Genomic DNA, 11,471 nt, shown 5'->3' with positions numbered 1-11,471 from the left:
TTACCCAATGACGCGTGACTGTGTTCTAAGAAAAACGTCATAATAATAATAATAATAATAAATAAACAACAACAACAACAACAATACACATACGGGTAACCATGACGACGTCTCCTGCAGTCTATACCCACAGACACCAGCTGGGGCCCTTGCTGCAATAACTGACAGGATAATTTTATGATAATATAAGCACTTTCTTACCGGTGTCGGGGCAAAATGATGAGATGATGGGACAAATCGGGTTTATCCTCCAACAGATCATGTGTGGGCGTGGTCCATCGCGCGTGTATGTCCATTGCGTGTGTCTGGCCGGTCCCTCATGGGCGTTGCCGTTGGATTTCTGAGCAAGTGAAGCGGTAATTCGGTATCCAGTACATAATCCAGAACCACACATCCATGTCAACGGCCTCCCCTCCCCCTCCCATCCCCATACCGCTTTCCTTGGCCACAGAGCCACATCATCCCTGTGGAAACACACCGCTGTGGTGCTGGAACGGTCTCCTCCTGGAGCACAGAACGAAGACCTGAAAAGACCGCAACTAATGAGTCTAAATTCTGTTTTCGGACGTTGCAAGTGCTTTCACTCCCTGTAGATTGGTCCACTTTGTCCAGCTTCTCGGCAGCTGTCTGAGGGAGGCCTGGTGATGCGGCCTCCACTGCTCAACAGTACCCTCTGGAAAGGTGCATGGTGCTTTCTTTACATTTAATATGTTTGTAGTAATCTCGCCATCGAAGGCTACATCGATTAAATCTACCATTTCAGCTTTTAGTCGGTAATTAGACGTCTGTGTGGGAAAGGTTGAGTTTGTTTTCTGGCCTTTTCGTCGCTGTCCAGCCAGAATCCAGTTTGGAGTGGTGCTGGCCGGAAGCCAGGTGATGCAGAAGAAGATGGCCGATGTGCTGCGATAACAATCAGGCTGCAGTCCTGTCCAGTCCCGGGAAGGCTTTATTTTATTTTTCTCTCTCACTCTCTCTCTCATCTCCAGTTTCTCTCTGTACTGTTTTCTCCTCTTTCTGTTGTGCTACAAAAATGGCAGTGCAGTGTTGGTAATTTATAGTGGTGGCCAAAGTTCCTATAAAAACACAATCATCCAACCGTACCAAATCCTCCGTAACGTTATGGTGCTGGACAGTCGACACTATGAGGGTAGGCCCTTGTTATTGGACAAAAGAAACCATTTTAACATTTCATTTAGAGGGATTTTGGGAGATCAGGAGAACAATACATGGCAGACAGAAAACAGATTAGGTCTGCGTCTAATAAACACTATTAACCACCAGGGGTCAGTAGTTTACAAGCCATTACAGTTTCCTATGTACATTATTTATTTTAAATTAAAGAGCATGTAAATACAGATTTACTCCAATATTAACTGTACTTGTCTTTTCTAATCCTACTTAAATCCAACAGAGCAAAGACAAAGGACAAGTTAACGCTTGTGTTAAATGAGCTCTTATGTCGTCTTTCATTGGCTTCACTGTACTTGCATTCCTTATCTCTTATTGCCAAAGCAACTGGTCGCAAAGGCCGGAAGCTCCTTTGGCAGAGCCACTTTGTTTTTTTAATATATTCTGGGTTTTCGGGGCCAATTCCATTGTGATGAATGGTTGCAGTTAGTACTGCATATCTTGAGCGGTGCCCCACTTAGGGATTCAAAAGGGTGTGTTTGAAATGTATAACGTTATAAAGGATTAATTTGACTGATGAGTGCCATTCAAAAAGACCTCCTTTTGTAAAGGGAACATTTTATTTGAAGCTTTAAAAACTGTATTGAGAGAAGGTGATATGAGGCTCAAATGATCTGGATTCAGAGCTATTTTAATGAACCCCGGGGAACCCCAGAACAGAGAGTGGACTAATGCATTTAAACTTTTATCGGAACAGAAACGTATCTGGTCAGCTGGCCTGTATCCACTTGTCTCCAAGCACAACAGTTATATTATAACAGTTATATTATATTTAAAGTAAAACAGAATAATACATGAACACCTTTTATTGCTGTTCTGGAGTATGGCCGAGGGCCACGACCTGTCTGAGACCCGCCAGGGCCCGGCTGGCTCTGACAAGCTCATCACTCAGCTTTCTACAACTCTCCAGAACCCCCGACAGCTCCAGCAGCTTGGCTTCCATCTCCTCACTGTTTTTGTCGTAGACTGAGTAGAAGTGGTCCTTCATCTCTCGGCACACCTCCGTCACCTGTAGGGGGAGGGGGGCAGTCAGCGTGTCGAAGGATCTCTAGACACATTATTTTACAAATATGCATTGATCTCACAACAATATTTTACTTTTAAGCTCATATTTAAGGAACGTCAACAGATAAGTAAACACGGTTTGCATTGGGTATGCCACAATCAGAAGCAGATGTGGAAGGCAGTCAGGAAAGGGGTCCTGCCATCAACCACCGATACTGTAGAAAGGAATGCAGGAGGAGTTAGAAAAAGATTCTATACATTGTGTTTGAATAAACTGAAAAGGGAGTTATTTTTGCAAAAGCAACCTGGCTTGTCGCTCTGCAATAAGGTCTACCTGTAACTCAATCCACCTCGACTGCTGCCTTTTGGAGGAAGAAATTATGAATTATTCTCCACGACACAGCCAGAATATATTACAGTGTGATTTCAATGCTGAAATGGTCGACGAACATAAATACAGGATAATTAGAATTTGATCTACCTTCTGCACTAATGTTTCCTGAAAGCCGTCCATCACCTTCTGATCTTCGCTGCGTCTGACGTTGATCTTCCCCACCAGGTCCTGCACTCTTACGCTGATGTCATCGATGCTTGAACGACCACAGGTGTGATTTACATCCAGGTTAAAACGCCAGCGAAGAAAATATCAGAACGTCACGTCACAGAAACTTGGATAGAACCTCTGTTCCATCGACAACATATCGATTTTTCAAGGCTCCGCTACTTACTTATGTGTGTTCAGTTTCAAGGCCTTTCGACTTTTACACCGCCCCATGGCAACACAGTTATGTAGTTATTTTTGTTAAATCGGGATTTATATTTGTATATATTGAAAATGCCCTGCTTGAGCTCTTATTTGCAAAAAAAAAAAAGGTACAGGTAGAAGCTAGTAGAAGTAGTGCCAGAATACTGCAGCTCTCCACCTGTTCTCCGTGTTGATGCCCCAACATGAGGGCTGCTCCAGGGAGGAAGCCTGGTCTGCGCCGAGGGCTTCTCGCTCGTCCGGCTCGCTCTTTGTTTTGTGGTGTTTTTGTCGAGAACAATGACAATGACTTAAAGTGGACGCTCAAGTGTCCAAAAAATTTGGCGAAATAGTCACTTCTACCTGAAAACCATCTCCATGGCTGGGCCGCGGGGTGGAGTGCGAGGTGGAGGGCAGCTCGTCGAACACCTCCATGTCCTGCCAATGTCGTGTCCTGTGTGAACCGTGACACGTGGGGGGATGAAAATTAGCAGGACAAGGTTTGTCCAAGTTTTTCCAATTCGTACTTTGAAAATGTGAATGTTTAGGTCATTGGAAAATGTGAATGTATAGGTTATTCCATTACTTAGACTCGCGTGTTAGTGCTAATGCTAAGCTAGCTCTAAATATTACTACACGCTGGCGGTTTGCCGTTCAGCCTATACAAACACATATTGTTCCAGTTCATTATTGTACTAGTAAAATACGACTCAAAAAAGCCTTAAAAGATTTTCACCCACTTACTTTAAATGTTTTTTTTACACTATTATAACTATTAACTTCACCGGTTGACAGACAGTTTGTAAGTTTTTTGTGGGGGGGGAATGCTGCCTTGTGCTGCGTTCATGTCATCTGGGAAGGATTGGAACTACGAGCTTCCAAGTTGCTGAATAGCGTCCAGGTCGGCTTTATGCGCCTCATGCATTAACAGTGGTGGGATGTAAGAAAGTGCACAGTGCACTGCATTTCACAACAAATATATGCGTTTTACTTACTATATTCCTGACGTTTCTTTTTTCTCGTTTCATTTTTTATTTTTTTACGTTAAGTTACGTTAAGTTTTTTCAACGGGTAAAACGTCGTTCATAATTCCCACATTACCCGAATGACGCATTATGTTGCATGGGTTCCCACCCACTGGTGACCACATTATTTTAATTTATTAAAACAATAATAATAATTAAAAAAATAACAAAGATTATCAGTCACTAGATATGAGCCATTTATAATAACTCCACCGTGCAGGTGGAATGGGTGGTGTTTTTATGATGTGAATCCAAATCCCCTCCTCCTGCTCCACCCCGCTCGGCTCTCAGCGTTCAGTGGGATTATTTCAGCACCGTGGACAGTCGCCTCCGAACGTCCCTCTCGGTGGCGCCTGATTACAAAGGACCCATCTCCTTGTGATTTCTGACTGCAAAACAAACAAAAATCATATGTACAGCACTGGGTTTACCTTAAATACAGCAGCCTGATCTCTCTGGAAACTGGGGGAAAAAATTTGCTTTGACTGGTAAGTGAACTCTTGATATTTCTCCATGATTACAAATAATACCATCTTAACTGTTAACTGCACCCCAGGTTTTAATTTCCCAATAATATTAAACGAACAATTTCAAAATCTACTATAACTTATGACTAAAAAAAATAGAATCAGCCAATCAATTGCTCTAACAAATAAAATATAAAAAACAATGGGCTGAGTGACCCATGATGAAAACTACTTATTTGTGAAGCTCAGAGACCAAAGGTGGATGAACCCAACTGGTGGAAAGGAATCCTTTCGGGAGGGATGGAGCCACTGCCTGACTGACAGTGTGGGGATGTTGATGTAGATTGGAAGTATGAACAGCTTCAACTACACGGACGATGGAGGACACTCATTCCAGTTCTTGGTTCACAACGTGGAGCCTCTGTATAAGGAGTACAAGCCTCCACCCAGGGACATTATCCAGCTCCCCAAATCAGTCCTGTACCTGCTGATGGCTGCCCTGGTGGTGGTGGCTGTGGCTTATGCCATAGTGGGACATCTCATCAAGGACCTGATGCTTGACATAACAGGTGAGTGTTTCTCCAAAACATAAATTATTTGGGAAATCTACTTGGGTGGGGGGCCTTTTAATGTTATGATCTCTAATTGTCCTGTATCTGTGACTGATCCATCCTTTGGGTAATACATCAGAAGTGTTGGTCAAAGTATATCTTGTGAAATATTTGCCATAGCAATGAATTTTTTGTGCAGGTACATTCAGTAAATGTGAATTTTCATTTCTCATACTATTCCAATGATGATCAAACCTCTTAGTTCTAGATGTTATCAAATTGATATTGAAATAGCCAATTACAACAACCACTAACCCAGAACACAAAAGTGAATATTCCTATTTATAGATATTAGGTGTAGCCCTGAGAATTTAGTGTTAAAAAACAAAACTAATTTAAACTCTTCATTTTTATATGAGTTGGAGGAAATGTAATTTGGCAAGGCTGCATTAAAGCGCGTGTATTGTAATCACCACTGTGAACACTGTTTCTATTTTAGTTGTAAATCACAATAAAAAATCTCTCCCACCTTCCGCAGATTGTTTGCTGGGCCCCATTGGAGACGACCTCAATAAACACGAAGTGAACGGAGTCAGCCCGCCGCACATGCCCGCTACCCTGTCCCACTCCCACCCGAACGCCTTCCACGTGTGGGACCAGGATGACGTCATCATCCCCATGACGCCTCCGCACGAGAGTCCTCAGACCAGCCCCCTCCTGGCCGTCATCCCTTACATCCCGTCTTTCTTCCCCTCCGCCCTGAACATGAGCCCTTCCTATCCCAACCAGCCCATCCCCAGGGAGAGCGAGGCCTGAGGCGCCGGTCACCAAATGTTACCACCGCCGCTCAGGCCAGGTATTCACAGCAGAAGCGGCCAATTTCATCGAAACGATCCAAGCGCTCTGTGTAAGCCCGTTCACATAAAGTATTTCTTAACTGTTCCGTTTGCTCTGTGTGGTTTTAATTTTATTTAAATTGGTTTGAGGGTCACGGGTTTGTCAGTGTAACACGGTAGTATTAATCTACTCCTCTTAATCCAAGATTGTCACCAACGACCACAGTAATTGGCTCAGGACTTGCAGCGGTTCGAGGTCAGCGTTTGATTCGTGTCGGCACAGCTTCACGCTTTCTTTTTCGTCGTCGTTCCGCATTTTTCCGAGGAGCGGGAGATGACTGAGCGCGGGACCTGAGACAGTTTTGTTCGGCAACGGAGAGATGAGGAAGCCCCCCCGGCGGCAAAGTGGAGCGCCTTTATCCGTGAACGTTTCTTTGTTTTTGTGCCAAGGTTGCGTCCTCTATCGCCCTTCTCAGTCGCACACGGTGTGCTGTAGGTCTGGGCCGGACGTGGGTTGCTGCACACGCACCCGGTTAAGATGCGGCTGGGCTTGGACAAACACAGAGACACGGCCAGACAGGCGAAAAACACAGAATAACTGTCCAGAAGATAATTGGCTCAGCCTGTGTCAAAGTCAACAGAAAATAAAAGTGTCAGTGAAGAAATTATGACGTTGGTGATATCCCTCACACGTTAAATTTCATTATTATACCTACAGGGAAATAGCATGATGCTGTTGGTGCATGATGCAGGACGCAGTGTTGCAGAGGGGAGGCTTTGAGGAGGGGAGAGAGACTAAGTAATTATTTTCAGCAGATAAGCGTCTCTTAATAGATTTTCTGTTCAGGCAGGCCATAGGTTCAGTTGTGATACTGAAGATATTTAAAATCACCTCGGAATGATTTGCTCTTGTAAGGATGAAATTATTGCAGTTGGAGGCAGTAACAATGTAAATGTTCAAAATGAGGGGAAAAAAACTAGAGTCTCTATTAAAAGACATTTAGAACATCATATTTTCAATAAAAAGTACGACAAAATAATAAAGTTGAGCCCCCTTGGTGTTTTGGTAAAAAACTGAATTGGATGCAAAATGTAATTTCAAGGTATTTGGTCATTACCAGTGAATGTTGATAAATGAATGTTGTTAACACACGTGGAGCACAGTGTTATTAATCTTCTTTTCATTATTGCATATATACTTAAAAAAAACCCATTAAAAACAGTTTCAGAGTAAATATTTCTAAATATAAGATGTATGACAAAAATGACAATAATATTGTCACATTATAATATGCTTGTCAAGTTGAACACACAATCCCTCTCAACTTCTTCTTGCCAGATTCCTCGGCCTCTGATTCCTCTCTTTTTCCTCATTTCTCCTTTCTCTTTTTTTCCCCTGTCTTTTTGTTTTTGCTTCTTCAGGAGATTCAAAGCGATCTGCCCTCTGCTGAATGACCATTTCGAAAGAAGTGATCGCTCAGCATGAGGCAGAGTTTTTCGTCACCGGCCTCCCTGGTTCTATTCGTGGCACGCCCACGTCTGCGTTCAGTGAGGGAGGGGGATTAGGGAGAGAAGATTACCCATGCAGCTTAGCTTGTAATACAGCGTCCTTTTATTACTTTTGAGCCAGGGAATTAGATGATCGGACAGCAGCAGGTCAATCTGAGCGGAGGGACTTCAGAATGGCACTGGAAGGAGAGCTTAACGCAGAGGGAATTACTTTCTATCGGAGACCAATGATTTTATTTATTTATTTATTTTTTACCATGGCCCTGATGTGAAGCCAGGGGAGTGGCATACGTTGGTCAAGAATGTTTTAACTAAGGCCTTTTCTTGAATCAAGCCTAACTGAACAGGCCAAAAAAATTAAAAATTTATAATAATAATAATAATAATAATAATAATATGAGTTTAATTGGAGAATAATTACAGAAGGACAGGCCGCGTGAAAAAAAGGTCAGATCATAACAGCAAATGGACGTGCAGTATTGGAAATATCTACGTCATGTTTCAGCCTGGGGAGATGTGATGGATGTAGTGGACAGCACGAGGTGGTTTTGCAGACATTCTTGGGTATTTGGGGAGTGAGTGTTCCACGGTTTCAAGGACACACAGTTTGCCAATTGTATTTCTTCATCCCGCAGATCTTAGCACTTTAATCTCCGCACCGACACCCACATTCGTGGCGAGGGACTGTCCCGGCCAGGAAAGAAAGCTTAATGTGAATCTAATAGGAAGTGCAGAACGGGTGCACGGAGATGAAGAGGAAGTACGATAATGGAAGTTTACCCGAGTCTGCAATCAAAAATAGCTGTTGAATGCTATCCCGACGGCGACCCGCTCTGCATTGAAGCCACAAATAAAACAGTTTTGATAATCGCTCAAACATCAATTTGATAATGTCAATAAGTGATCAATTCATTCCAAGGTCAGAGTAGAGCGACGGCTCACTGTATCAGCCAAACAGCAAAATACTGGAACTCTATAGTGAATAATACAATCAGCCCACTGATAAACTCACTTTCCTTAATCTGCTCATATTTCCGTATTTTAGGGCATAGGTCTTTATAGTCAAGGCCTCCCCAAGAATCCAATAAAGCACTGATCTCAGTGATGTACTCCCCAATATACCCAATTTAACAAAACACATGTTCAACTGCACTCCTCTAGTGATAAAACAAAAACAATTTTTTGTTCACCGCTCCCACCTCCGACTTCCAGAGATACTTAAATCCAATCTCAATTGTTTGACCATCACCACTTAGATTTCCCCTTGGTGCTTAATGAGCTTGCATTAGTCAGGCTTAAATGATCTTGACCTTTTCTTGCTCCTGAGACGACACTTGCACCTCAGCCGATGGCAGTGACTGTCAGTCTAGCTCTCTGACCGCACGTGACCCTCAGCCTGTCCTGATTGGATCAGGACAACAAATGGAGGCGTCACTCAACCCTAAAATGGAAGAGCTGTGATCAGGGCAGCACATAGGAAGCCAGGCCATTTTAAACAATTAGTGGCCTTTGAGATGTGGATATTAAGGGTTTATACCCTCTACATTTTTCCATTCACGTACTTAGACAGCCATTAAATATGACTTAACATAAGAATAATTTTAAAAAGGAGCAAAAAAAATTTATAGAGATGAAGGGCCTGTTATGACCAGGGAGGCCTGAGTGAATTGTGCCTCTTTGAGCCATTTAAAATCTCTCCACTGTCCTCTAAATTGCATTGGGTTTAGCCCTGCCAATGGGCTCTGATCCATCTTAATCCGCTGTTGGCAGGGCAGGTGGCTCCCTCTTATACAAAAGAACATTGCACAATTCCTAGCCTTATACCCAGCCTCTTGGAGCTGCCACAACAGCAGTTCAACATCCAGATGTTGACCAACATGGCCATTTTGTAGTAGTCCAAGTAACAGACTAGTACAAGATACAAAAACATTAAGGTAAACGGCAACTAATTTACCCATGTGCTTGTCCCCCATCCCGGCCTTTTAAAGAAGAGGCAAACGTTAACTTGTAAATTTGAATGCTTAATTTTACAAAGGGAAGTCTGTCATATTAGTCCCTCAGAAGATCGCAGCTGAGAAGCTTTAATTTTGCAAACAAAGTTGATAGTGAGTCAATAGTTGAACAGGACCATCTTAATGGTCAATGATCTTTCAGAGAGCCATCGTTCTTGGGCCTCTGTGGAACGACATCAGGGCCGACTAATCAATATTTAGGATGTGCTGAGTCCTTCGTAGGGGAACATGGGAAATCCATAACCGAACACCTCATCCAGTAAGATTTAGAATAGTGTTGTTAGATAAGTGCATGGCAGATAGTCATGAGTGATTAGCTTCTGGTCTTAAAAGTACCAAAGATTAAACATCGCCCCAGAATGAAACTCAACTTTTATTTTGCCCCAACATTAAAATTAGGTTCACATGTAAAATTTTATGTTTTTACTTGCAAAAGCTAAAACTTATCACAAATCATTGAAAATAGTAACATCTAAAAAAAAAAATACAGACTATATAAACACCTCCAGTAACACCGCTGGCTAGCCCAGATCCCGCCGGGAGAGGACTGTTTGGTAGAGGGAGGTGCCGGTCGCCTGGAAGAAGGTCAGGCTCATTTTGTCCTTCGTGACGTCGGCGTGGACGAAGCCTCCCATCGTCGAGGCCTTGCCGGTGAAGAACTTGATGGAATCCTTGGGAACACGGTGCCAGTGGGTGATGTCGGGATCCAAAAAGTTTCCAGCGCCGCTCACCACATAGCCGACGTCCGCCTCGTCGATGAACTGTGGGGCGAGGGATGCGGTTAATGCTTGTACCTCAGGGTTGAGATACAGACAACCCCCCCAGTGACAACATACCTGCAGATTGTGGTCATGACCACAGAAGTAAACCGTGGCGTTGTGCTTGACCAGCAGGGGGCGCAGTCGCCGCAACAGGCACTCTGTAGGGCCGTGCTCCGACACAGACCACACCGGGTAGTGCCCCGCCACCAAGAGGAAGTCGGCCTTGGACTGGGCCATCCTCTCCTGCAGCCAGGCGAGCTGGCGGTTGGCGTCCACGGCGCGCAGGGGTCCTCGGGGCTGCTCGTCCTCGAAGTCATCCGAGTTGCCGCACAGCATCACCGTGTCCAACATGATGATGCTCAGCGTTCTTCCGGTATTCGGGATTCGGAAGTTGAGCTCGTAGTAGTAATAAGGGAAGCGCCTGCGAAGAGCGACACGGCATGTCAGCGAGACAGCATCGACACGTCGCTGTAAGGAGGCGTTAAGCTTAAACAAGCACAACCGCTTCTCACCATCTGCTAGACCTGCGGCTGTACTCAATTTGGGCTCTGACGTCCCCTGCGTGGTCATGGTTGCCGGCAAGCACATACCAGGGGATGTTGAGAGACTTTGCTGTGTACACCGACTCAAACGTTTCCTGGTTAAAATATTCAGAGCACACCCGTGAGGGTCATGTACCACCCCACCCACGAGATTGACCATTGTCTGTTTGTTGCCAGACCTTGAAGCGAGGAGAATCCACGCTGTCCACACCCGTGTAATAGAAGTTATCGCCGAGGGCCAGAACAAAATCCGCTCCCATCTGCGCCGCTACTCGGCCCATTTCCCGAGCCGTAGCCTTCTCCACGGGGGTGATGTAAGGCGGATAGGGCACTCCGCCCCAGTCGCCGACTGCCAGAAACTTGATCGAAGTTCTGTTTTCTGCAAGGAGACAAAGCATGACCGTCACAGCGCCGAACTCGGGAACAGGCACAAGAGTTAAGTAGCATCACAGTACAGAAAAAAACACTACTCACTGCTGCTCAGCGCTAGGTCTTCAAAAGCATTCGGGTAACAGCAGGCCATGGGGACAACAGCAACAACCAATAGGATGTTCAACATGGTACGTGCCATCTTTAAAACAAACAAGTCTCAGAAGCTAGTATGAAAAGTGGAAGTTAAGACAGCAGTATTGGGACACAAAATGCAACCACCGCTGTGCTGCACACCAACCCTTCACTCCCCTCCCCTCTCAGGTTTCCTCCCAACATCGCCGCCCCCCCCAAAGTCCACTACAACTCTTGCTTTTATGCCTTGTAAGGTGACCGGTGATTGGCTGCAGCTGGAGCAAATAGACACCAATCAAGATAACCAAGGTAACCGTCCAAGAGGTCAG

At 44.5% G+C, this 11,471-nt stretch overlaps 2 protein-coding genes across 2 annotated transcripts; both read right to left on the bottom strand.

Moving 5' to 3' along the window:
* Window positions 1-1,917: 1,917 nt before the first annotated feature.
* On the bottom strand, window positions 1,918-3,746 carry LOC307228692 (uncharacterized protein). The gene is made up of 5 exons (XM_079998453.1): window positions 3,680-3,746; window positions 3,299-3,389; window positions 3,117-3,205; window positions 2,675-2,783; window positions 1,918-2,197 (listed from the first exon to the last, which is right to left on the bottom strand). Exons 2-5 carry the CDS (start codon window positions 3,368-3,370, stop codon window positions 1,994-1,996), a joined length of 474 nt encoding a protein of 157 aa, XP_079854579.1. The 5' UTR covers window positions 3,371-3,389; window positions 3,680-3,746; the 3' UTR covers window positions 1,918-1,993.
* Window positions 3,747-9,856: 6,110 nt separating this feature from the next.
* Window positions 9,857-11,197, bottom strand: acp5a (acid phosphatase 5a, tartrate resistant; the record flags this gene model as incomplete). The annotated part of the gene is made up of 5 exons (XM_079998944.1): window positions 9,857-10,096; window positions 10,172-10,517; window positions 10,609-10,733; window positions 10,818-11,017; window positions 11,113-11,197. 5 exons carry the CDS (start codon window positions 11,195-11,197, stop codon window positions 9,857-9,859), a joined length of 996 nt encoding a protein of 331 aa, XP_079855070.1.
* Window positions 11,198-11,471: the final 274 nt, after the last annotated feature.

Source organism: Zeus faber (assembly GCF_960531495.2).
Source record: "Zeus faber genome assembly, chromosome: 4".
NCBI lineage: Eukaryota > Metazoa > Chordata > Actinopteri > Zeiformes > Zeidae > Zeus > Zeus faber.
The sequence above is the reverse complement of the archived record's forward strand: the minus strand, read 5'-3'. Positions and strand labels throughout refer to the sequence as shown.

Bases quoted from the DNA above. Each gene is read 5' to 3' on its own strand.
- LOC307228692 (XM_079998453.1), bottom strand. From the start codon at position 3,370: ATGGAGGTGTTCGACGAGCTGCCCTCCACCTCGCACTCCACCCCGCGG. The intron at 3,206-3,298 runs GTAGAAGTGACT...CACAAAACAAAG, and splicing joins GCCATGGAGATGGTTTTCAG to AGCGAGCCGGACGAGCGAGA. The intron at 2,198-2,674 runs GTAGATCAAATT...CTCCCCCTACAG, and splicing joins AGGAAACATTAGTGCAGAAG to GTGACGGAGGTGTGCCGAGA.